This window comes from Meleagris gallopavo, chromosome 2 (assembly GCF_905368555.1).
Source record: "Meleagris gallopavo chromosome 2, MGAL_WU_HG_1.1, whole genome shotgun sequence".
Taxonomy (NCBI): Eukaryota; Metazoa; Chordata; class Aves; order Galliformes; family Phasianidae; genus Meleagris; species Meleagris gallopavo.
Window position 1 is genome coordinate 48,003,830 of NC_139405.1, and position 26,071 is coordinate 48,029,900.

The following is a 26,071-nucleotide window of genomic DNA, read 5'->3' on the forward strand; positions in this document are numbered from 1 at the left end:
GAAAAACACTGATCAGTACTCCCCAGTTTCAGCATGGCTTGAATAAATTGATTGGGTTACACACATTTGTTATTTTTCTAGTGTACTGCCTCCATTTTGAGCATGGGTACTGTATTGCTGAAGAGCATGCTCTTTTTTAATGGAAAGAGGACCGCAGAGGAAAATTCAGCATCTTGCAGTGGTACACAGATTGAGTTCACAAGCTGAATTGTGATGTTGGTTTGTCTTACAGACCACGCCATCACTGATTGCTGTTTGAGGACTTGCTTCAGGTGGCACGAGTCACAGTGCCACTGGTATCTTCTTTACTAATAAGTTACTGTCATGGATTACCGGGGACAAACTGGCATAAAGCAGTGTCCACTGCTGATACGTGCAGAAATCTAAAATGTCTGTACTGTGAGTAAGCTAGCACGTGCTCAGGTGCTGGTGGTAATAAAGATGCAACTAGCAAATTGCAGTGCAAGCTTCTGTGTATGCATATGGCTTGTTAGTTTCTGCTGAAATCTGTCCTGTCACATTCTAGTAGCTGCATCTGCACCTGTTTATTGAAGCTCACACATGTATGCTTATGTGCCCAGTACTTCTTGGACGTGAGTTACATCCTCATATTTGTTGCGTAGATCTATCTTAGACTATTTTAGTATTTAGAATTAGCTGTTTTGCTGAACCAAGGCCTTTTGGTAAATATGACCTGGATATTTTTTTTTCCTTGTTTTTTCTTTTCTAATATTTAATATTTTACAGTTTTTTCACATACTCTTTGTAAGATTTGACTGCCTTTTAAATGTGACCTTTGCTTTTATACCAACCTTATTTCTTTTGTGGAACCCTGTGTTTAGTCTGTCTTTGGTGCTATGTTTAAGACGAATGTTTGCAGTGCTTCTGGCATTAGTTTGTAAGCTCCAGCTGGTGAATGAAAGTAATTGCTCCAGCTCCATTTCAGACCATGCAGGACAATTTATTTAGAGCATGCATTGCAGCCCCACCCACTTCCTCCTCAGTAATAGATCAGAATTCAAGCTAGGTTATCAGTACTAGAGTGAAGGACTGTGCTTGTCTCCCATAGGAGTTTTTTTCTTTTTTTCTTAGTAAATGAGCATGACATTCACATTTCTACCTTACTGTCTGGAGATTACACCATTGAAGATAAATGCAACTAAGAGCAGTGAGCAGAACAGCACTGTCTTTCTGCAAGATAACTGTTATCCCTCCAAAGAATGTGTGGTGACTAGCCAGGCAGCAAGCAAATGCAGTTCTGTACACCTGTATGCCAGATGTTACACAGCTGTGCACAGACTGCTGTTGCTGAGCTGATAGTGAGTGCTGTGGGACAATTGAGTTGGGAAAAGTATGTGGTTTTTTCTCTTGGGATGGGCTGAAATGACAGTGGAGGAAACAGCTGCCAATTGAAGGAATTGCACAGCACAGTCAAGAAGTGAACCTTTTGGCAATGTTTGTGTGGGGGATATCACTGACACTGAGAGTGAGGAAGATCTCCTCTGGCAGCTCCAGGGCTGCAGTATTTTTCATGGAACGTCTGTGTAGTGAAATTCAAGCGGGATTTGCTGAGATTTGATTTGGTGAGATGTAGGTATAGGTGAACAAAGCTAGGAAGTCCTATCATTTTTAAGGACAGCTGGATCCATCTGGATCTGGATTGCAAAATCTTTAAAATCTTCTGATTATTGAACTGTTTTTTCCTTACATGGACCTTTTCATTTCTTAGTTCTTAATCTGCAGGCTGTTTGACTGTCATATCGCCACAATCCAAGTACGTTTTTCCTTCCTTATGACTCCCATAATCATCCTTCTCCTTTATGGAATATTTTAAAGCATTGTTTTGAAGCTTGTGATATTTTGTGAGGAAGTGGGTTGTTTTTCTATCATATAATCTTGTATTTATTCAGCAATAACACACTGCTTTGTATGTCAAAATGGAAGTTCCAGGAATCGATACATGGTGTTTCTGGCCAAATCTCAGTGCAGTTGCAGCTGGATTCTGTGTCACATATTTAAAGGGAGGAAGGGGAATATCACACTGCTCTGGGAAGGGGTCCAAGATATTAGAAAGCAGGTGGGCATGTGTGCCTTCATGGGGAGAACAAGAGAAGGAGAGTGGCCCTGGAGGTCTGCATAGAAATAGGCATGTTTGGGTGCTTCGAAAGCAAAGTCAAATTTTGGATTTGCACCCAAGTCACTGACACAAAGCTTTTAAAGCTTTCAAGAATCTTCTTCTAAGGTGGTGGTTACTGGAATTTGGTTACTTGTGACCTCTCAGTCTGGAAATGAAGTTAGGTTTTCACTTCTTACTTGGCTTTGCAGCCTATGGAGCTAGGCTACAAAGGTACAGTGTTGCATGGGGAAAAAATAGATCATAGTTGATATGTATATGGAACAGAAGGAAAATTATGTAAAAAAATGTCATTATAACTCAGTATGAGAAGCCGCAGTGTTTTGAAAGGAGATTTCTGAAATCTTTCCTCTAAAATACAAGTATCTCCAAAGCTCTGCCCATCTGAACATGTAACTGTAGCTTTTGTGTCCGAAGACTCTGTAGATTGCTTATGTGCTTTGCATCCATTCCATTATGCTGAGCTGTGCCATGTCAACATGGAACATAATTAACAAGAGAGCAGCAGCCCTGGACCAATGTTCAGCTGAGGATTGTTGGTCTTCCCCCAGAATATGAGCTGTGCTGCTCAGAAGGCAGTTCATGCTCTCTGCCTCTACTGTGTGGATATTTCTGCTTTCACATCACGCAATGAAATTCATTTATTTTCTGTCTCAGTAGTAATATACTTTTAGTGGAGGGCTTTTTTCCCATGATTGTTTCCTGGGTTAATAGATCTTCCTGCACTTTGGCAAAGATATTCCTTAATATAAACAGTTTCATCAGCTGTTATTAGTTTCATATGACTGGTCTTTGAAACACACAGCGTTATTGAAAGCTATAAAATTTGTGTTAGCTGTTTTCCTCTATTATGATCCAAACAATCTCAGTAGTGCCTCAGTGAGCTTGGTCATATACATTTATTGCTGATTACCCACAGTGAACCAACAAGCTGCAACTGTGAGAGTATGGCTCAGATGAGTTGCTTTTTGCTTATAGCTGGAGCGGTTCAGGGAGAAAACAGCTGTCAAATAAGTGCTAACTTTAATAACAATTGCTTTGTGCATAACTCTTAATTTTTTAATAATTGTTACTTTCAGTAACTTGTTTTTAGTAATACTAAGTTACTCTGTAACTTAATCATTTTTTTCGCTCAAACAGATCAAATGTTGATAGTTGGTGTTGCTTCATTTTGAAGTACGAGACTTCCTGTGGTAAGGCGCAGTGCGGTACTAATAGCAACCAATGAACTAGTGTGAACTGCACTAATGCCATCTGATTTCATGAATCTTTAGATCATAGGATACTTGAGAGAAGGTTAATTGGTTGTTTCCAACATAACTGTAAGGTACTGTTGTTCAATGCATCTTTGGATTCTCAACGTTTTGAAACTACCACTATGGAGGTTTTTGCTGCCTGCTCCCAGCACTCTAGAGCTCCTCATGCCCCAGAGCACCAGGCATGGTTCTTGCCTTTGGCTGAGCAAGGATACGTCGATTTTGGCTGGCCCTCCAGGTGTCAGACTGCTAAACGGCGCTTGTCTGAAAAACAGGAGCAGCTGTAATTGGTTTGGCACATTTACGTGCCATATTAATTTCTTCTTGTTTGTACAGACCATATGAAGAGCTTGACAAATAAGAGCAGTGTGAAAGCTGTCATTTATTTTTTTTTTAATTTTTTATTTTTTCCATTTCGTTCTGCAAAGAGGCCTTTCTCATTTCTTGAGAGGCCAAGTGCCAGAGGGACAGCCCAGCTTTCCCAAATGCTGTGTTGGGCACGTCCTTGCTGTAAGGCTAGTGCAAATGCAGACCACGTGCAGCATTCTTGGTGCTAACTGCAGTCTCATCCAATGTTTCCTTCTAACAGACAAAGTGCTGCATTTTATATTAGAGAAAAAGCTTTGAGCTGTTTGGCTGCATCCCCAAGCTCAATTTATAGCATTAGAACCTACAAGTGGAGTATGCGTGAGTCCTGTGACACATGCTGTGGCCAACAGGCACAAGAAGCCAGAAGTGATGGGAATGCTTTGACACAAGCTGTGTCACCTCAGCTTGTCACTCATTGCTCTGCCTTTGGATAGCTGACAGCACACAGAACAAACAACAACAAAACCTAAAACTCTCACATAAAACTAGTTATATTTGGAGATCTTAAATGTACAAGGGGGAAAACTCGGTCAGAAATTTTGAATAGTGGAATCTGACTTGCGGTACAATTGTTCTTAAGTAGCTTACTTTTGATGAGAAAATCTTTACTTCACAGACACTCAGGACATGTGAATAAATACCCATGTGTGGGCCTACCTATCCATCTACCCACACAGCTAGTAGCAACAGGGCGCAATTAAGGATGTCTCATTTCTGGATCTGTATTCTCAGGTTAAATTAAGTCATTCAAATTAGATTTTAGAAACATTCACAACTTCTTTATGTTGTCAAGAAAATAAATGTTTTGGCTACAAAAATAGAAAACTGGTGAATGTTCATGGGGAAAAAAAAATTCTTTACATGTTCACAAATTCATTTTGACTTGGCAAATAAATTTGTCATACTTCGTAATGGGTGCCTTCCTGGTCATTAGGATATCTTTCATCCTTCCCTCCCCCCATCTCCTCTCTTCTCTTTCCTCCCACCCTGATATACTGAGTGTGCTGCATAGAATCAAATACAAAAGTTGCATCAATGCAACTTTTGTTTGAAGATTTTCACATCTTTTGTGGAAAACAAAACCCTTTGGATAGTACAAGAGTTAATCCCCTCTTGCAGTGTTGTACTTTTTTTTTTTTCTGAATTATTTATCTTCCCTCTTGTCTCATCTGGAAATCAACAGCTGTTTCACACTGCACTCCATTTGTAACAAGCATTTTTAAGGCCTCCTTCACCAGCATTTTGAGGGATGCAGAGGAGACTTACCAGCATTTGCTGCTTCCTTCTCATTTCTCCATCAGGAACTTGAAGTATGTCATCTGAGTGGTGCTGGTCTGTGTTGTCAAAAGAGTAATTTAATTGATTTTCATTAACTGCTCCTTGATTGAATTTTTGAAAGACAGATACAATTACAGCACAGGAAAAGCATAGGAGGAATGTCTGGCACAGCTATACAAATAGATGCATTACTTCAAATATTCTCCTGCTGGTGAACAGGGACACGTACTCTGTAAGAGATTAATATGTAAGAGAGGTAAAGATAGAGCAATACTAAAGCTTACTGAAGTGGTCTAAGAGGGAAGTGAAGGGGAGGAAAAGGGGCAAACTTGTGCCTTGTGCTGGTGCACAAGCACCCATGCTGCTGGCAGAAATCTGTCATAAGAACAGATTTTTTCACCAATCATTTTTTTCAACAATCATTTAAAATTTATTTCCCTTTTTCCTGATGCTTTATATGTGCTATACAAAATAGGCAACATTGAGACACCCTCTTTACTCCCTAGTCAAAAAAAAGGAATGGAGGGAAATTGGTGAACATGTACACAAATGCCCTTCATATACATGCACGTGTGTCATGCTGAAAGGACATAAAATTAAAGCAGAATGGCGGTTCTAGTACATCTAACCATGAGCATTCTTATTGCAGGGTAAAGGGGGTTTTCTCTGTCTAACCCAAATCCACTCTGAAGTGTTAACCAAGCCTCTGTGTGCCATGTGGCTAGAAAACAGTTGATATGCTTTAAGGTGATCTTAGGAAAAGAAATAGTAACTTTTTCTTTCCTTTAGTTATATTGAATGGACCATTTAATTAAATATATGTTCTGAATTTTTTTCCTGGATATAAAAGCCATGATGATCCAGAAATGTACTTTCTTATAATTTCCAGAACAGTTTTAAGAAAAACAACAAACCATATGCAAGGTGAACCCTAGCTAACTGCAGTTCTGTGCCTAGTGTTTGCATGAGGGTACCATTTTCCAGGGATGTTTTCATAAAAGTTTAGTTTGAAGATAAAGTCATCTTCATTTTATAGGGCAATTAAAAGCTTCTGTTTTGATGCCGCCTGGTGTTTTCTCTGGACTGGATTCAGAACCAAATACATACTGCAGAGGAAATGTTGGCATTACAGCTCACTGCTGGTGTTCTCCTGCAGGGCTTGCAGTACTGTTCCAGATGGGAAAGTGATTTACAGGGCAGACTTTTTTTTAATAGGACTGTATCCTAGCTAAACATTCTTCTGCTTATCACTGCAGGTACATGGAGCACTGACTGGTTTTGGAATCTTTCCACTTTATAAAGTACAAAGTTACATTAATATTTTCTGACACTTGAGTAAGAAAAATTCTTGCCTTTTCCTCAATTGAAAACAATTGACCGCCCTTTTATTCTTTCCAGACGCGTATTTAATATCAGGCCCGAAGGTAATGCAGTGCGAGATTTAGGATTCTGACAGACATGTATCTGCAGATGAAAGTCATGTTACTGAAGCATGGCTGCCCCGCTGCTCTGTGGGACAGTGGTGCCCTGAGTGCACGGATGTGTGATCTGCTCGTGCATCAGCTCCCAGCACTTAGAGCTTGCTATGTGGTGTTTTGTAGGTAGGCCTCTGATACTTTCCAGGTGTCTTATACCACTCCAACAAAAATGCAGTTGTGCAGAAGCTGGCTGGGAAGGGACTGCGGTACTTGGGCAGCAGAGGGACTGTAAGTCTGAATGTTCTATACAGTAGTCAAACTGAAATGAGAGGAAACAAGTAAGTGGGATGTCACAGAGCAGCTCCTCGGTTGCCTGGATGTCCCCTGCATATGCTGTCAGTTTCCCTTCTCTCTCACAGAATCTTTCCTTTTTGATAATAGACTTAATGATGGTATAATGGATCTCTCTGCAGCACCTACTAGATGCCAGCTTTCCCCTATACAGCATTCATCTGTAAAAGCAATTAGAGCAGACAGCTGCTACCAGAAATGACTTCCTGACCTGTGCTGGCTTTTTCAGCATTCTGCCAGGCTTTTTGCCCTCCCCACTAATCCCAGAAGATACATCAAAAGGTAAAGATTCTTCGTCATGTGGTACTGCAGCTACTCCAGCTGGCTTGCAGAAGCTCTGAAGTTACTGCATAGCTGGAGACACAATGCCAGACTTGAGAAAGAGGAAACTTACAAAATTGTATGTTAGACTTATGCAATCCAAACTACTTCTGTATTATAACCTGGATCTCATAAAATGAAAATTCAAGGGAAACATCTATTTCAGCTAAAATTTTAATTTGTGGGTAAGAAACCTGACAAGCAGAAGAATATTGCAGAGATGGTAATACAGCAATCCATAAATGTTTAGGTATTTTCTTTTGAAAACAGGGTATTGAAGTTGGTTTTAAATACCAAGTTGCACACAGTGTGATGCAAGGTATTTTTTATAGGCTTGCTAATTTGAAATGTGTGCTCAAAGCTAATTGCTATTATCTGACCTCAACTGTTATTCCCATATTGGTTTAGTAACAGGTTTGTATTCTTCAGCACCTTGACTTTTTTTTTTTCCTCTCTGTTAATTAAAGCTTTTTAGATCATTCTCACTCTTTAACACAGAAAAAGTTTTAGGACTCTCAACACATTAACTTGTTTCTAATACTTGAAATAATGATAAAGCCCAGAATTGTTAAGTTGCTGTGTTCACATTTGATTTACATCTGATGTCTTATGTGTTTCACAGACTTGTACTTATACCTGTATTATATCCCTGTGCTGTTACAGAGGCTGTAGAGGTTATCTGAAGCTGTGTTCTTACTGCCTGAGAACCATTTTTTCTTTGAAGTATTTCTGTGATTGTGTGAGAAGTTGCCAGGCATCTGTATTAATACCTCTATAAAAGAAGGAAATACTTTCTCTCATGTGATTAAAATGTGGAAGTCGTTAACACGGGAAAAGTCACTAAGGCCAAGAATTTAACAAGATTTATAAAAGGATATAGCCATCAACAATATGCAGGGCTGTAATTAGTATAAGTAAGTAATTTGGAGAAAGTACTGAGTGTGGTGTTCCAGGGTTTGAGCATTCCTGGTACAGCTCCCACTGTTGCTTTGTCAAGTTTTCTGTAGCTTTAGCTTTTCTCTTTAAAATAATCTGGCACAGCCTCTGCCAGAGACAAAAGCCTGGGAGATACACAGTGCTCTGGTCTGATAAAGCATGTTCCCTGCCTGCCTTTGGTTGATTTAAAGAGTGTAACTTCTGTACTAAAGCTCTCCGAGGTTCTGTGCAAGCACAGCATATTGCTGCTCCGTGCAACTATAATGCAGGGCACTGGGAGATTTTGCTAGTCTAGATCAAATGAATATAAAAGAGGATGTTTCACTAACAAATGCAGCAAAGAAGATACAGGTATTTCTTACTTTCCTCAGCCTTTGATGGCTTTTTCCCAATCCCATGTTTCCTAGTAGTGACTGGGAAAGTCTGCATGGGGCGGGTATGAGCACCCAGCTGCAGCAAAGCAGCAAGAGCACAGGGGAGTAAAACCATTTTTGTATGTGCTAGAGAGAGATGTAATGCTGTTGGTAGAGTGCACATCAGATTTGCCTGTCAGAGACCTTGCACGATCCCTGTGAACAGTGTAGCCCTGATCCTGTCTGTAATAAAGAGCATTGGTGCCACTGCATTAGACATAATGCAGTGAACAAACGTCAAAACCAGAGGCTTTGCAGGTAATCTGTCCAGACAGTACTGAGGAGAAGATAAAACAGAGTTTTCCCACTAATAAACCACAACAGCTCACCAAGTATTGTGCCTAGGTGGGTGGGCAGTCGCATACTGCTGGGCATCACTGCTCTGCAGCCACCACTGTGGGGCACTTGGAAGGATGAGGAGAGCTGAGTGCTGGTGGATGTGCTGTGGGCTGCATTGACTGTGAAGAGTTTCTTTGCCAAGAATAAGAGTTCATTACTAGCTGGCCTTGTTTTGATTAGGAGCAGCCTGGGGGCTATACCGTGAGAGTAAATAAAGCTTATGGCCTTGTGTGCCTCTCTGTTCACTTTGGCATCACAGAGACAATATTCCCACTTGTTTTTAATTTCTGTGTTATCATTTTATTTTAGATTTTTTATGATTTACCCTAAGTGGACTCTCACTTGTTTGATGGTGTATTTTCTATGCATTTTCAAATGCTCAAGAAAATGTTCCCATAGATTATCCTCCACTAGATGTTAGGCAAGAGAGTTCTGTTAACTCATTCCATGTTGGCTGCAGAAATTTGTTACTACCCAGTCCTTCTTTGTCCTTTCACATACTGATTTGGGAATAATATTTAATGCCCACCGCAAAACATGTTTGAGGGTTGGTTTGTTTTTCAGACTAATAAAGCTACATTTCCAAATATGGTTGATTTTACTCAGATAGTCTAACAACATTTTTGTTATTTATGTGATTACGTTACTATCCTTTGTTTTATTGCAGAAATTTGATGTAAAATTGCAAGTTCATACTGAGTACGTATATGTGTGAAAAATAGAAGAATTTTTATTTCATTGAAAATACTGATTTCATTATTATAAAGGAGATATTTCATGGAGAGTAACTATTTGGCATAGTAATTTTTGAGTTTTGATTATGAGAGATCAAGATGAGAATCAGATTTGCCTTCATCAAGTTCCATTCTCCTGGCATCACCTCAGTTCCTTCTCTAACTTTTGGCAAAACATTTAACCTTTTCTGTCTTTTATCTCACTCACCTTTTAAAATGGAGGTTTTATTTTATGTATTTCCCAGGTGTATTGCATTTGTTTTAAAGTACTTGAAAAGCGTTATCTTTAATAAGATACAAATCTCTATTAGATACGAGTACAAGGATTTGTAGGATTAACAGTTTCTAAGTTAACAAATTTTTTTCTGGTTTCTTTTGAAAATTAAATCTGTATCACAGCAGTGTATATCATAGTGTAAGTTCAGTGAACGGAAATTCAAGTTTTAGTATCTCCTTAGAGAAATTTTGAAAATCATTATTACAAAGAGAGAGTTAAGTTGCACATTTGTCTTTTTTATTATTACTATTTGTACTTTCTTCTTACAGCTGTTATTTCAGGAAAGTTCAGGAAAGTTATTCTGAAGGCACTGGTGCACCATCTGTGTGTTCCTTCCTTCTAGAAACTAAACCCAAAATTATGAAATAAGATTTTTTTGTTTGTTTTTACCTTTCATATTATGGTAGCAAGTGCCTCACTGAAATTATAGATCTGTTTTTATACCTGAAGTTAATGACATAAGACTAAAGGAAAATTGGGTGCATTCATTCTGGATGTGGTTTCATTGCTACTCTTGATCGTGCTTCCTTCTTTATCACGTTATCCACAGTATTTTGATCAGTGTTTTTCGAAGCATTTCACTTTCAGCAGAAGTGTGGGCTTCAGCATAGGTTCTTCAAAGTTTGCTTTCCTTAGCATTGTTCCATAGCTTCTTAAAATAGCGAGTGGCCAACTGCAGGGCAAAAAGTGCTAGTTCATTCTTCTTTTTTCTAAGGAGAATCTCTGTGCATTCTGCTATGATTTTGGAGGATACGTAGTACAGAATGTTAGATGCTGCAAAAGGTCTACAATGCACTTCTGACTGATGTTCTTCTTTAGTATGACTTAGCTGGGAAGGGTAAAGTTTGCTGCATGTAGAGCTCATTCTTGCTTTGCACTGTCTCTTGGTGTCACTATCTTCAGTTCCTAGGCTACAGTTAAACTCTGTATTTTCCTGTGTCAGCGTGTCAGACTTGCATGGGGAGTCATTTGTGAAAGTTAGGAAACTTCTAAAAAAAGTGGCAAAGTGAAGATCAAGAGCATGAAGTGGGGCTTGTTCCCAGGGTTTGAGTGATGGCCCTCAACTGATCCAAAATAAAGAAGTTTCAGAGGAAATGAAGGGTGCCCAGTCCCTGAGCAAAAGCAAGGTTGCTGGGATGTGGCCCACCTTCTTCCCAAATACCACAAGCGGAAAGAACCTAAGCTGCTTGTGCAACTTGATCACCTCCTGGCCACCAGGAGACCCAAGCACTGGACAAAGCAGGAAGATTGTGTATCCCTGAACATCAGATGATCTGGACATTCGTGTTTCTGAAGCAGTACATGAGAGGATCACCCCTCCATGAAATACTCTCTGGATTTATTCCTTCAGAGCACTGTCTGATATGCTGGCTGCTTGTCAGGAATGGGAGCAGCTCTGGGAGCCTCTGACCTTGGGAGTGAGCTGGAGAGAAGGATTTCTTTTGAGCGAGGAGGTGATTTTGTACAAGAGGCAGTGAGTTTGAGTCTTCTGCCAGGGATTCAAACAAAAGCCTCGGAGGGAGGGAGATTCAGGATGCAGACTTTGGCCAAGGGAGCAATTACAACTGGAAAAGGTTTTGAGTGGGCTGGGATGGAGTGCGGGGTGTTCTGGAGTGAGTTACCTGGTATTTGTAATACTTTTTTCTCTCTAGCTGTATCTCCTCTGGTGGTGGTTGTTTTTTTGTTGTTGTGGCTTGTTTGATTGGGTTTGGTTTTTTGTTTTTTTTGGGGGGGTGTTTTTTTATTTGTTTTGGTTTTGTTTGTTTGTTTGTTTTTTATAGCTTTCAATTTACAGCATTCTGTTTATCCACTGAATTGTCTTGGTATAGAGAAATGCACTGAACAGCATGTGGAATATCCTACCACTTTGTGAATAGTACAAACAAATACTACACTGAACATTTGGCCTATCTAACATTCAACCTCAGAGAGATGCATTTTTTTAGAAAAACTTAAAATATTTACACTGTGTTGCTGTTATCGGGGGGATCATTTTCTTTTGTTTCAAATACCGGTTTATACTCTCTGAGGTGAAATTGAGACAACTCTGCTAGGAGAAACTACTGTCATGTATGTGAGTCACAAATGTTTTACTTAAGGGAGGAAATCTGCTCATTCTCTCGCAGATTACATCTGTGCCTAAGTATTTTATTTAATAACTAACAAAATGCCTCTTCTGAGTCTTTGGTGCCTCAGCGCATCACTAGCAGCAACATCTGAGTTTCAGCAGTATTACAGGAACCCATTTGCTAAGAACTTGGCCAACCAAGTACTGGCTGATTCCTGATGTACCCTGTGCAGCTGTCTCAAAAACTGTACTGGACAGATGTAGACTGTTGTGCATTTTGTTTCTTCATGATGCCCAGGAGACTGCTTTCAGTCAGACTATTCCTGCTCAAGATGACTAAATTGGGTTCTGGAAATCCTCTTGAGAACATTACAGGGCACAAGCTGCTCCCACCTTGCTTGAGCACCTGGCAACAAGGTTGGTTAGGATTGCATACTCAGCATTTGGTACTTCTGTAACTTTATTCAGATGCTGATGGCAGAGCAATGTCTATGCATTTTGTTGTTGTAAATACTTTCACAAAATGGGAAAATTGCCAAGAATGTATAAACATTAATGTAAGAGAAAATCATAATAGAAAAATTGATGCCAGATGGACTTCTGCACCTGATATCATCCAGCATGCCACTGAGACAAAGATGTTTCTTGCAAGGAATGCTACAGCATATGTTGGAGTAGGATCATCATCTTTTCAAACACTATTTTGGTCATTTTGAAAGCAGTCAATGTGCTGAGTTTCAAAGGTAGATTGCTGTTTTACAAGGTTCCTTTTTTCTTTAAAGATTTCCGGAGGAGGAAATATGAGCTTCAGTCTCCCTACCTCCTCTGACCATCATCAGCTTCAGCAAATTTTCATTAAAACTTCAGTAAATCTTGTGTTTCTTTCTTTAAGTAAACTGAACAGTGCTGTTCTCTTTATATTATTCTTTTCCTTCATCTTCCTGTTAAATTGTTTCCTTCCAAATGTCAGCTGCTTTCTGATGCCTGGCAAATTGGGGGAAATTTTCAGGTTCTGTGGAACAAGCAAGTTTGATCATTTGATCTTGGAGATATTTGGAATATGCTACCTGATTTTTCTGCACTGTTTGGTGCACTGCTTGGTGCACATTGAACATCTCTGTGTAATGCAGGACAGTTTAATTTGAAGACTGGTGAACAAATTTCTGATGGCGATTCCACTGTTGAAATGGCTCTTTATTGAAACCCTCAAGTGGAGATCCTTCATGCCACGCCTCAAGATTCCAACAAATTCTAGTGTGCTGAAAACAATGCATGTAGGTTTACAGTGCTATTTATAAATCTCTTGAGTTTCCTCTTGTATTGTTTCTTGCTGAGGGAGTGTGGAGTGTGCAATTCATCCTATCATATTTTATTGAATAGTCATCTGCAGTCATGTGTCTGCTAGATTCTCCTGAGAAACATCTGTTTTCTGCACTATTTCAAGTTTCAAATGGTTGCACATTGTCCTTACTTAATTAACAAAAGATTACAATTAGATAATATGAATTACTTGCATTTCTTGTCAAATGTAACACCATAAGCCACAGAACAGAGGGGTTTCCTCAGTAAGTTGTATGTTGATTTTTTGGTATCTTCTAGTCATCTATTTTGCCTACTTTGTGTAAGTACAGATTCCTCTGGAACTTTGTTGTTGTTCTTTATTTCTTTTTTCTTCTCTATTAGAAATTATGCTGTACCTGCACATCAGCCCTGTCTTGTCTTATAGCTGAAAAAAACACTAAATGAGTTGGATGTAGTTTTCAGAACATCTGTTTTGCAGATCATGCCATTGTGCTAACTCTGTTAAGGTGATCTCAGATTGTATAAGGATTTTTTAGAATAAATACATATATGTACATATATGTGTATGTACACTCAAAATAAAAGGCAGAATCTGTCAACCTCTGATAGGAGTTTGTTCAGTTTGAAAAAAAAAAGAGAAGTGAAGGCAGATATTTCCTCTTGGGACTATGGCAAACGGCTGGCAGAGCGTTAGGGCTTGATGGTACTTGTTACGTAAACCTGATGGCCAAATGAAATTACAAGTGAAAATGTAGCTGTAATTTAAATGGAACTCCAGTGACGCTCAACTTACTGAGTCTGTGACTGACGATATGTTCTGGAGAGGATATGGAACAGCACTTTCTTATAGCTTCCTTATAATTATGTGGCACCTTCCTTTTCTAAGCTCCATTTTTTTGTTTAGTCATGTAAGCACACCTGCAGATTGTAAATGCTTATTCTAAATGACTATAGCCTATAACAAGCTTTTTGAACTAAAATCATATTTTATTTTCTATGAGCTGCACATTTCCAGGAGCATAAATGGTCTTCAGGATGGCTGCTTGTAAAACTTGCTGTTTTTATCTCCAAAACATAGAGTGACATAATAAGAAATAAACATTGTATTTTTCATATTTTCTTTCTGAAGGTGATTTTTCTCATGGATGTGTAGACAGCTGCAGAGTTTGTAAAGAAAATGATTGATTCCAGTACAAAAAAAACAAGTTCCTAATAATTTCTTCATGATATATTTTGGGCAGCAGCTGGATGAATTCTTCATAAAACTTTCTATTGTCTTCCCTGCATAAAACATTCATCTGAATTCCATAAAGTTTTAACACACAAAGTTTATGCCTCATATATTCCTTCTCCCAAGGGAAGTGTAGTAACAACAGTTTTGGTCATACTGAGTTTTGATTATTTTGGCTACCTACATTGAGTTTGTGGTATGATCAGGATAATGTGGTCTTGTTCACTACTTCTTATCCTGTTTTTTCTTTACAGCCTCATTGTATGATGTTGAGTAGCTATCAAACTATAATCAAGACAGCATTATATTAGAATGGAGATTTGTGCTGATCTCCATACAGTGTATAGAAGTTATACATTGTATGAAATGCCCAGCAAGATACTGTGTGGCTGTACATTTCTGTTTTGGTTGTTGGTTTTCTGTTTTGTTTTGTTTTGTGCTGCACATAGTTGCTAATTACCAAAGTGAGCTATGTTTTTGGCATGTTTTCTCTTTCACTGTTCTTTCTTATTCTTGCTGGATTTAAGAATGAAGTAATTTTAGTGTGTGTAGTTATCTCAGGAAACTTTAGAGGTGCAGAACCACTCTTCTGGGTGTTGTGCAGGTATAACACATGCTTCAGCAGCAGTTTTGCATCCCTATGCACAAAACTGAGACTGTAGTCACTTAGGGTAGGGAGAGGAATGGATGCTTCTGAGTCATGATGTATGTTGAGGTTAAGGCTGGCCTGTGAAATTTCACATTGATGCCTTCCTTCAGCACTGTGGAAGGTAGAGCAGAGCAAGAGAATTGATTTGAGTCTGCACCCATGTGGAAAGCCAACCAGATGAAGCTTCATTCAGCTGTGCAGTCTACTGAGCCTTTTTTGCTTCCTTGCTTTTTTGGCTGCAGAAGGAAATGGAGTACCGGTGAGGAAAAAAGTGGTAGTAATACTCTCAGTCAGCCATCCATCTCTTGCTGTTGACCTTGAATTAATGAAAAAGGGATAGATTCTGCTGCCTGTTGCCTCTCTGTCCAGATAATGAGAGTGGAGAGACATAATCATAAATCGGCATGGCTTTGCCTGTTTGGAAGTCTGGGCAATGGGGAATATCACAGGACGTGTTTTATTTTTACTCTACAGTTCACATAGGCATTTGTCCCAGAATGTTTCCGCTCTGTTTTTTTTGCCTTGTGCTTCTTTTCATGGAGCAGTAATTCTAATTCAGATGAACTCGCTCCCATTTGTTGACTTAAACTTTCAATATGAGAATAGTTGTACTCCCTGATCAGGTAATAAACTGTTTTGATTTTCACATTTTATAGATGCAATACTTTCACTGTATGCAGTTCTACAGTAGTAACTCCACTCTGACTTTTCATAGGGAAAAAAAAAAAACAAAACAGCAAGCGTATATGTAAGATTCTTTTTTTACACAATAATAAGGAAAAACTCCACTAACTTTTCTTGTTTTTATTGTGCAGGGAAATTGAAATGAAGACTGGCCAAGCTTATAGATTTATTTTTAAAAATAATAATTTAAGAATAAAAATAAAGACAAAGAAAGGTGGAATGTGGAAGTTTACTTCCAAATGTAGGTATACATGTAGAACTGCCCTACACAGAGTAACTAGAAAGTTGTCTTTTGCAATGTGCTCATTCCCCTCCCAAGAAAGTATAACTCTTTAAGGCAGTTTCTTGTTAAGGGTTAATTCAGAAATTGGGCTGAGTCTGAGACAGAAAATAATTCAGTAACCTGAATAATGTAGTTTTGGTGTGGTCAACAGATAAACAATAGTGACAAGGTGTTTTAGTACTTAACTAAGATGCCAAGACAATATCAGCCAATAAAATGACGTCCTACAATCAGTGGAATGGTTTTAAGTGAATGCAAACAGACAGTTTTTTCTTTTAATGCTACTGTGTGCAATAACAAAAGCTCAGGAAGGGCTATATTTAAAAACAGAGGAAACATACCGAGTCCAGCAGAAGAGCAGGTTGCGTTGTTTCTTCTCAGATTTCAAGTAGGACAATGGCTACAGTGGTACTACTTTCCTCCTTCCCAGAGGTGAAGTTAAGCTTGAGATGGCAGGACATTTCCCTGGAGAAAGCAGGGTTAAGGGGTGAGCAGGGCAGCCCACAGAGATGTTTGTACTTGTGTTCCCATGATGTAAATGCTACACTTAGCATTCAGAATGAAGCTGAAACATGAAGGAGACATGAACTGAATCACTGAATGTGCAGCAAAACCAGCTGGCTTATAAAGGAATATGTCTGCAGGGGGACTGTAAATACAGCTCTCTGGAGCAACTGAGATAGCCATAATTTCTTTTCTCTCATTTGAGGCCTATTAGACTGTTTCAGCTTGCCTCTGTCCAGGAAAAACACTGCTGGAAGAACTGGTGAGGACTGTGGTAGGGAGCTGGCTGGCTGGCCGGCCATCTTAGCCATGTGCCCTCTGCTAAGAGTTGGGGCCTCATCGCTGTCCTGCTGCTGCCTATCTGGGTCAGCAGTCTACTAGTGATCAGGTCATGTGGCAAGCAGGTTTGTTTCATCAGCTGACCAACTCTGACCAGAAGAATGGGAGTATTTTCATCAGTTTGATGTGCTGAATGAGGTTGCTTTGCAGTAAGACAACTGTCAGAGCCAGCTCCAAGAGTGGATCATCCCAAGGGTGAAACCTCCTCCTTCCAGTGGATTTTAGCTCATGTCATGAGAACATACCTCAGTTTGTCCCTGTCAGTAGGTTATTGTGTCAAGAGTGGTTTCAGTACTCAGCCAGTGTGATTTGTTCCTGTACAGCCACACTGGAAAGTTACATCCTGGGGCCAAATTAACCAACAACTTTAATTTTGTTCCACTGACTTATCCCAGTGTAGGTTCCTATGTTGGTCTTCAGAATCTAGAATTTATTAAAGAAGCTTTAATGCATAAAGGCTTTTAGCTAGCAAACAGATGAGTTAATGCTGAACCTTCAGGCTTATTTCCAAAGATTACAATGTCTTTCATCTCTTTGGGTATTAATGTAGGGCCTAATATAGTATGGCTATCCTCCACCTTTGAGGTTAAGATACTCAATGGGTTTATGGAGTTCATAAGCCCAAATGTATTTTTAGAATGCCTTGAATTAGTGGAAGCACGGTGAGATATTCCATGTATCTAACTGTCATCTTAGGAAGAAGCAGGGTGGGAAGCACAGTGGCTCGGATTGATCCAGACTAGTCCTCCCTTGATACTGTCCACAGTTTCGTCCTTTACCTTGTGCCAGTGCTGGCACTGGAGCCATAGAAGCCTTTCCTGGCTAAAGGGGCTGAAACAGAAAATGAAGAGGATTAACTAATAGGATAATTTTGCTGAACCTACACTCAGACATTTCCTTAAGGAGAAGGTAGGAGTGCTGAAGTGGGAAGCAGGAGTACCTCTGGTCTCAGGTGGTATAAGCTGTGGTGGGCCTGCACCTCAGGATTTTTGTGTCACTCCTGTGTCTTTAATTGCTGCTAAAACACCAATTGTAAATAATTATATAAGTAGTGTGAGCAGCGTTTTATTTAACTGTGTAATTTAAGGCCATGAGATTATTCACATGTTTAAAAATACAGAGATGCTGGTGTTTTATGCTAGATCAGGATCTTAATTATACATAGTTTGAGATAATTGGGTTGCTTTAGCTTCGTATCTCAACCTACTGATTCTAACTACTAAATTAGCATTCAACTACAAGCCATGTATGTTTAGTTGAACTATTTTAATTTGTTCCTCACATTAAGTAATTGGTCATGAAAGTGTTGCGATTAATTCTGCTTCTGTGTTCTGAAAAGGTCTGCAGCTCAGCACATTTACATCACCAGGTGAATTCAAGCAGTTACATTCTTGCTCTTTGCTGTATTAATTTCTTACTATATATAAATTGATGTGTTTTCCAAACAAATATGCTGAGAAACAAATAAGTCCCACAGCATCGTCTTCATTTTCTTAAAGAGTTTAGTCTTATGCTTAGTTTAATATATTAGTCTCCATTTTGTGGCTTTTATTTTCTCTTTCATTTAGAAGCATACACTTTTAGAAGCATACACTTAAAAATGAGTTGAAGAAGTATGGAGTTTGGCATTTTAAACCAAAAGAAAAAATGTGAAGTTCACATCCGTAGTTGAATCCACAGTGAACAATCTCACCATTTAATCTGAGTTTTACGTGGGTAGTGTGATCTACCTCTGTACAGATACAGGATTGTAACTTAATTTCTTTGTTTCCACAGATGAGCACTATGCCAGGACTGCCCACAAGACCATGCTTCTATGACATTGATCTTGACCCCGTCACAGAGGAAGTGAAGGGATTGTTTTGATACTGAGATCCAAATTCAGGTTGGTCAGCAGCCATTATTTTACTGTTCCGGTCTGGGGGGAGGGTGTTTGTCTCTGGTATATATATAGTTAAAATATATTGTTTATCTAGGAGTTTATCTAGGCCCTAGTTTCACAGAGGACTTCACACATGGATTTGGGGGAATGTTTGATAATGTGCTTTCTCATTTGCTGAGTGGTTGCTGGCATTTGTTCTGATGTACTTTGGTGGTGTACATTGATAGTGCCCTTGGATTTCCTTGCTCTGTCAGTTTGGAGTGAGAAGGAACTGGCTCTGGAATTATACCACTCTTGGCTATGGAGAAAAGTCTGTCTGAAGAATTTGTGTCCTGTTAGTCACCTAAAAAGAAACATCTAGTTCATCTTTGATACTACTTTCATGTGGCAGTATGTTTCTGTCATTACCTGGATATCAGAGGAGATGTTTTTCTGCTTTATCATGAGCTTTGTTTTGTTTTCTTTTTCATTTTTTTTCCTGATTGCTGTCATCTTCTCAAATGATAAAAAGCTTGTCAAGAACGCTGATCTGTCCTCAGGCTGTGCATTTTTCATGCTGGCTTCCCTCTTTTTCCTGGAAAGCTGCTGTTTCCCCACAACCTACACCCTTCTCTAAGTACTTAATTCTATTGGTGTTCCGTTTTAACTGTGTGTAGCATGTGTTCCTCACTTGAAAATCCAAGCTGCTAAAATATTTCATGCTACTTCATTTTAACCTTGCACCATACTGAATGAAGTAAGAGAGAATGAAACCCTAACTGATGCAAAACACCTTGCAATGGGTCACTCCTATCACTTCTCTCTCTTACCCCAGTAAATCAGTCTGGAGAGCAAAAAATTCCTTTTTCACAGAATGACAGTATTGTCTTGTTACTGAGCTCTTAGGGCTGTGGTGGCACCTTAGGTCAGCTGCAGGTTTGAGGCGAATGTGCCCAGGTATTCGAGCCCTGCTCTAGCAATCCTTGTTTACTCTAATTTGAGACAGCTTTCATTTTCTGTTTTTGGCTGTTGTTTGGAGGAGGGGAGAGGTTTGCACAGCCCGGGGAGAACATTGCTCAGATGAAATTAACCATTAGTTTGTCCATACTTGATCCTCACAGCATTCACATAACATCCGCTGAGAGCAGATTCTACCATTTCATGTGTACCAGTCAAGACAAGTAAAAACCAAGTAGCTTGAAAGTTAGGACAGACAAGTAAATTACTACCTGACATGCTGGTAGTGAGCAGTGCTTACATGCATGCAAACTGTCCCTGATTGTTCTGTTACTGGCTAGTATTACGCTTACTGCTTCTTGACGTGTATCTCATTTTTATTACTGATGTGCATTACATGCCTAATAGCTTCTTACATACATATTGATTTATCATGTATCAGTCGTGTCATTCATTACCTCTGAGTCATCTAAAATGGCTGCAGTATCCTAATGTAAAATCTATATGCAGATTCGTGTAGCTTGCTTAATCGTGTGGTTACTGCATAGTCTTTCACAAATCCATCCACTCCATGGATTGGTGTGTCTTGAAAAGTAATCATAATTAAGCAGATTAAATGATTAAATACTCCATTTTGTGAATGTCTTTCATGTGAAGTAGTGCATGAAATGAAAATGTTAGCCTTGGCTTTTCAATCAGAAATGATGGTTTCCTAACATCAACCAAAGAAGTGCTAACCAAACCACAAAAACTAGGTAGTCAGGCAAAAAATGGTATAGTTTCAACTGCAAATACATAATTTTTATTTTGTTATGGCAGTGTTGGTGGCATCAGATAGATAGATGAACAATTCAGTAAGTTCATGCCTTTTAAAGAAAAAATAGGCACGTGTTCATATGCATTCCTGCTTTTATATGAATAAATGTCTTGCACTGAGAATATTGTAATACCCAGGGAGCACGATACAGGGCGGGCACTATTCATCAGTTATAAAATTTATCCAGTTCACATGCTGGATTTGTACATCTGTTATTTTGAAGAAAGAGAGAAAGTACATTCTCAGATATCTTTACTTCCAATTTTCTTTAGAGGATACTACTATTTGCTTTCAAAATTTCACAGAAGTGAACCCACATTGTAGCTGATATAACGCTTCAAAGAATCCAATAATTTGTTTCTGCAGTGTCAGATTGAGGGATTTTTTTTTCTACCACTCAGTCTGAATTCTTTTCTTGGGGTTTTAGCATACAATGTAAAATTTCTAGTAATAAGACACAGTACCAACCCGTTAGAAATTATTTAAATCTTTAAGATGCAGCAATTGAAATATATTTAGAGATTAGTGTAAGAGCTACAGATGTTTCTCTGTAAACTCCGGCAGAGCTGAGAACAGTTGTGTTAGTGTGCAGTTTGCATCCTCCTCTGCAAAGTTTACCTTCAAGGGACTTGTGAAAGAGTTACAGATAAACATTCCTGCTGTCAGGTGATGGCATGCTGCTCTCCTTGCACTGCCACCCTGGGTATCATCAGCCACTCTGATTTTTCTCCACCTCTTCACAGCGTCATAGAAACAGATGACACTTGTCACCCAAAAAAGTTGCAAAGTGCCAGTCATGAATATACTCTTCTATAAAGTCAAATGAGCAAGACCTTTGTCAAAAAAGTCAGCTCGGTGTTTTTCTGTTGACAGTTAGCAAATACATATATGATATGTAGAAGAAACATGCTCTTTTTTTTTTTTTTCTTTTTTTTTTTTTTTAAAGAAATATTTGAATACCTGGGAATGAACCTGAAAGAATCTGGCTAGTTCTTTGTCCCTGGCCATTGCCATATTTATCCTATACTGCCTGGCTTACGCTAAGTGAAAAATCGAAATCGTTTCCTTGAGAGCCATCTGTAGATAGCTTCAGTCAGAATACAAATTACTTACATGGAGACAAGTCTGCCAGGAGGAAGTATTATTAAAAAAATATTATATACACACAAAGAGGGGAATTTATGTACCTGGCTCTCCCTTCAAAATCACAGTCCAGTCACAGCTAAGACCCCTGTGAGCTCTTATGTTCCCTCTGATGCAGTCAGCAGCAGCAGGTGCCTCTCTTACTGTGCCTCTGTTGATGAGGAAGATGGCAGTTTTCCTCTGTTGGTACTGACTCAGTAAGGCTGTGGCTGCCCATGGGTGCAGAAATGTTCCTGAACTTGTCTCCTCTTCAGATCGGCAGAGCATCAGCATGATTGTGATACGGAATTCCAACCTCAGAGCTCTGCCTGCCAGCATCTGGATGGTCATAAAGCTCGAGGGGGGACACCAACACTGGTATCATGAAATTGGGAAATATTTATTGTATGTTTTTGTCTTAATTCATCCAGATGTGGATAGGAGTCATTTGAATGCTTTTTCTTTGTGTCCACAAGATCAATTCAATGAAACAAAAAACCAGAGTTACTTTATTGTCGTTCTGCAGTACTGCACTTCAGGGTGTCAGTTCGCAGCAGTTACTGTTATAATGTAGAGCTTGAAGTCCAGATCAGATGGGAATGGAGCTCAGATCTCCTTTTTCCTCCCAGCAGGGATACAGAGATCATAAACGGAAGGTGCATGTGACATAAATAAGCGTTCCTGTTTATTATGATTAAGGCAAAATTATCCAATTTTGCTAAAACACTGCAAGTACATTTAAGACTCTATTTCCATTTCTTTTCTTCTTTGAAGACTTCTTGTTTCAACTTACAACTTCACTGTCTTTCTCATTTCAGAAGTCTGGACATTAAGAACTGCAACTTCCCTATTTCCTGCAAATAGGAGACAAAAGTGAATTTGAAATATTCCTGTTATGTGTCTCTGGAAGAATGTCAAGATAAACCACAGAGCAAAAGTTTATTCTTTCTTCAAACTAGTTTTTAGGATGAAATATATCTGTAAGGTTGTTTTTGTTTGTTTATTTTTAAGAAAAAAGGCAGGCTAAATGTTTCCCTCTGTAGTGCAGAAAGCTCTCTGCTGGGTCTTGTATTTGGTGCTGGAAAAAAGGACATCGAGAAAATGGAATTTTTCTCTTTGGAGTTTTCATCTTTTCTCAAAGGAGTTAACAAAAGTATTTCCCTTATCCTTGGCTATCTAAAAACTTACGCAAACATGATTATTCTCTGTGACTGAGTCTGTTCCTCCCAGAAAAATACACTTTGGCTCCTGGCATTCAGGAGCAGAAGCTGCACACAGATTAACTTCACATTTTTGAGTTATCATCGAGTGTTGCTCTGGATGCATTTGGGCAAAAGCCAAGCTTCAAGCGAGGAAGATACTAAGTGGAGAAAGAACAGAGCATGTATTCTGCTGAGGGTTTTTAATATATAATTTGTTTCCTTGATGGGCAACAAAACATTTCAGCCATCGCTGTCTCACGTCCATAGGTCTCTGTGTATCTCTGAGGCTATCCAGCTGGTGATGTGCTTGTTGTGGGGAAGCTGGTTGTGAATGCTGGTTGTTCAGAGAGGGCACTGCTCTGCCTGAAGCCCTGTTTTGCTTCTCTTCATGGCTAATGAAGCCTCCTGCTGTGCTGGCTTCCCACCAGCCCTGTCGCTTGCAGCATTCAACGCCCAGGAACAAGAGAGGAATGAATGGTCATCAAGTGAGGATGCAACAGGAAAGAACTTTGTTGCGCAGTTTTTAACCACCTTGAAAAGCTAGAGTGTGTTTTGTATTTCACGTAGGTATTCAGGAAACTTAAATCCTCAGCTTTGTGCTTTAGCTTACCTCCAGTTTCTCAAATCTGCAGCAAAATGTGCCTTAAGCATAGGATACTGCATTTAGCTTTTCAGACTGCTGCTCCTCAGGAAACTCTCACTGACTCTCACTGTTGGTTCCCTCGATAACAAAAAATGCAACAGGACAATAGGTCTAATCAAGACAATGGGACATTGGTTTTTTTAGGTAAAAAGCAGCGAAATAATGATGAGAGAGTTTATTTTCCTGGTGACGTTTTCCATCCTGTTGCTTTGCTCTGCTTACGCACATCTGTATAGTATGGGCTTATACAATGTAATTTTGGTTCCCTTTTGCACAGCTACATTTGGAGACAGAATTTCAGCACAGTTCCTGAGGTAATTGAGGGTCCTGTTTTGGTTTTTAAAATCATGCTTCATTATTTATAAACCCCAAACTATAATTATGGACAGAAGAACAAACTGGGGGTAATTAAAGTAATTATCTGTGCCTTCCCTGGAGTAGCACGGAAATGTCTGCTGACTGCATTTCAGAACCTATTCACAGTACTGTCTCCCAGTGCCTGGGGATCACTGTGATGATAAACTTCAACATGAAAAATAAAGCTGGCTGATCCTTTAGCCTGATTAGATGTTAGAGCTCATAATGTCCTAGAATGTGGATGCTTTAATTACATTGAGGCAGGACAAACGTGCTAAGTAGAAAGCAAGGTTCACATATGGATTTCACAGCTCCTCTGAACAGAGAGTTCTGGTGTTTTCTAGTAAATTGTGCTCCAGAATACAACCCCATTATTCGCATATATCTTGTAATGTAGTCTTGTGCACATCTAGTGGTATAGCCTTGAAAAACCCCAAAGACTTTTGGAGGAAAATAAGAGAGGTTTCCAGGCATAGTTTTTTCTGTATTTCCTATAGTTATTAAAAGACTTATGAGGTTTTCCCTCTGTCTTGCCCAGCAAAATTCAGGAAACCATAACTGTGCCTTCTCTGGGTTTGCTGTGGTTTCCCCACTGGTGTGTGGGACTGTCTCCATGCTGTGTGGGACACAAACAGTGGATGTCTGGGGGACAGGTTGTGTAAGCCACTTATTTCAAGCTGCTGCTCAATACCTACACGCTTGCTCTATTGCAACCTCCATGCTGTTCCATCAGGCCATTCATGCTGGGACTGCTTTTCTGACCCATCAGTCTCTCCCTGAAAAACCATTCCAGCTCTATTCATTAACAAACATCCTGCAATTTTTCTACTGTCACGTGCGCAGGATTTGTTATGCTGTTTTGATAGCTCCAATAATTGAAGGAAAGCTGCAGTAGCTCGATTTTGTTTTGCCCTAGCCTTTTGCTCCCACCTAGTTAACTATCTGCAAAATCCCTTGAGCTGTTCCATTTTGGGCTCTTCATTTTATATTTGAGCAGAAGATTTGTTAGGAGTAATTCACATTGGCCTGTAGGTTCTGTATTGCAATCCACAGAGACTGAGCTGTTGGCCATCCACTGTGCCTTCCCAACTGCTGGGGCCAAATGCCTTCATCCTTGCAAGGTGAGTGGTACTTCTCAGTGCATTGCTTGTTGCTGCACAGCTGGGCCTGCAGATGTGAGGCTCCTGCTTTGCACTGCTTCTAAGCAGTTTTGCAGCTTTGTGAGGCTTCTTGTAGTGAGCCCTGCATTTGCTAATGGTGTTAAAGGTGTTTAAAAACACCCAATTGTTCACTGTCAGGTCTGATTTTTGTAATGACTGAATAGTTTGCTGTTGCTGCTGCAGAAAATAATAACATTGAAACACACCACTTACAGCACATTTCTTGGTCCATATTTTAAAATCCAAAACTCTGGGTTTTCAGTTACTATAAACATCAAAATAAAGTGCATGCATATGCTGATGTTCAGTTTGCAAAAGTGGCTCCTGTCTTAAGTCTGAATTCGTCAATGTAGTACCTCTATTTATTATTGTTCCCTTCTTCTCCACCATCCAATCTATTTAAATAGTGATCTATTCTTCTCTGCTAAGCCACCAAGTCTTGCCATGTCCCTGTCTCCAGCTGAACACAATCGTAGCAGGAGAAAGCTCAGTATCATGGTGGTTGGGTGCCAGGAGTGAGCAAGGCATGGGGCCTCCCTCTGTGCTGCTGGCAGGAGCTGTCCCTGGAAGCCAGGAAGGCTCTGTGGCTGTGGCCACTAGGGACTGTGTACAGAAGGCCTACCCACCCCATCTTTTCTCTCATTGCGGTCCTTTTGAAGTTAGTTTGTGTTCAGAGGAAAGGACACACCAGATTAACATCCTGTCCTGGTCCCAAAATATCTAGCTATTGCCTTTGGTCCTTGGTGTGAAAGACTGGATCAGACACAAGGATCAGCTGGACACTTTCCACTTCTCAGCTGGAAGCTAGATTTGTGTGAAGAAATATCAGGTACAGGAATCTGCACCCATGAGCTTTTTGGGATAGGTATGAAATACAAGAAATGTAAAAGTTTCAGGAACTGTAGGTGTTAACTTGATTAGATCATAACACAGCAGCAAGCAACCTAGGAACAGGAAGAAATAAAATGGGGAAGCAAGATGGGCAGGAAGAGGTGGAAAGAAATTAAGCATTTCAAGCACGTACTGGACATTGCTCCTGTTTGCTAAATACGAAGACAAAGTCATT

The 26,071-nt window shown here is 39.6% G+C and overlaps 1 protein-coding gene across 2 annotated transcripts in view; it reads left to right on the forward strand.

The window, feature by feature from the left end:
- The window catches only part of MTHFD1L (methylenetetrahydrofolate dehydrogenase (NADP+ dependent) 1 like), a 142,887-nt gene extending 117,565 nt beyond the window's left edge, over positions 1-25,322 (forward strand). Inside the window, exons 27-28 of one of the 2 annotated variants that reach the window (XM_085217035.1) lie at positions 18,663-18,771; positions 18,996-21,012. In XM_085217035.1, coding sequence (XP_085073161.1) covers positions 18,663-18,752 — 90 coding nt within the window. In that variant the 3' untranslated portion in view covers positions 18,753-18,771; positions 18,996-21,012. Of the gene's footprint in view, positions 1-18,662; positions 18,772-18,995; positions 21,013-22,461 lie in introns of those variants that run through there. The other variant, XM_085217034.1, reaches the window with a different exon arrangement.
- The last annotated feature ends 749 nt before the right edge of the window (positions 25,323-26,071 follow it).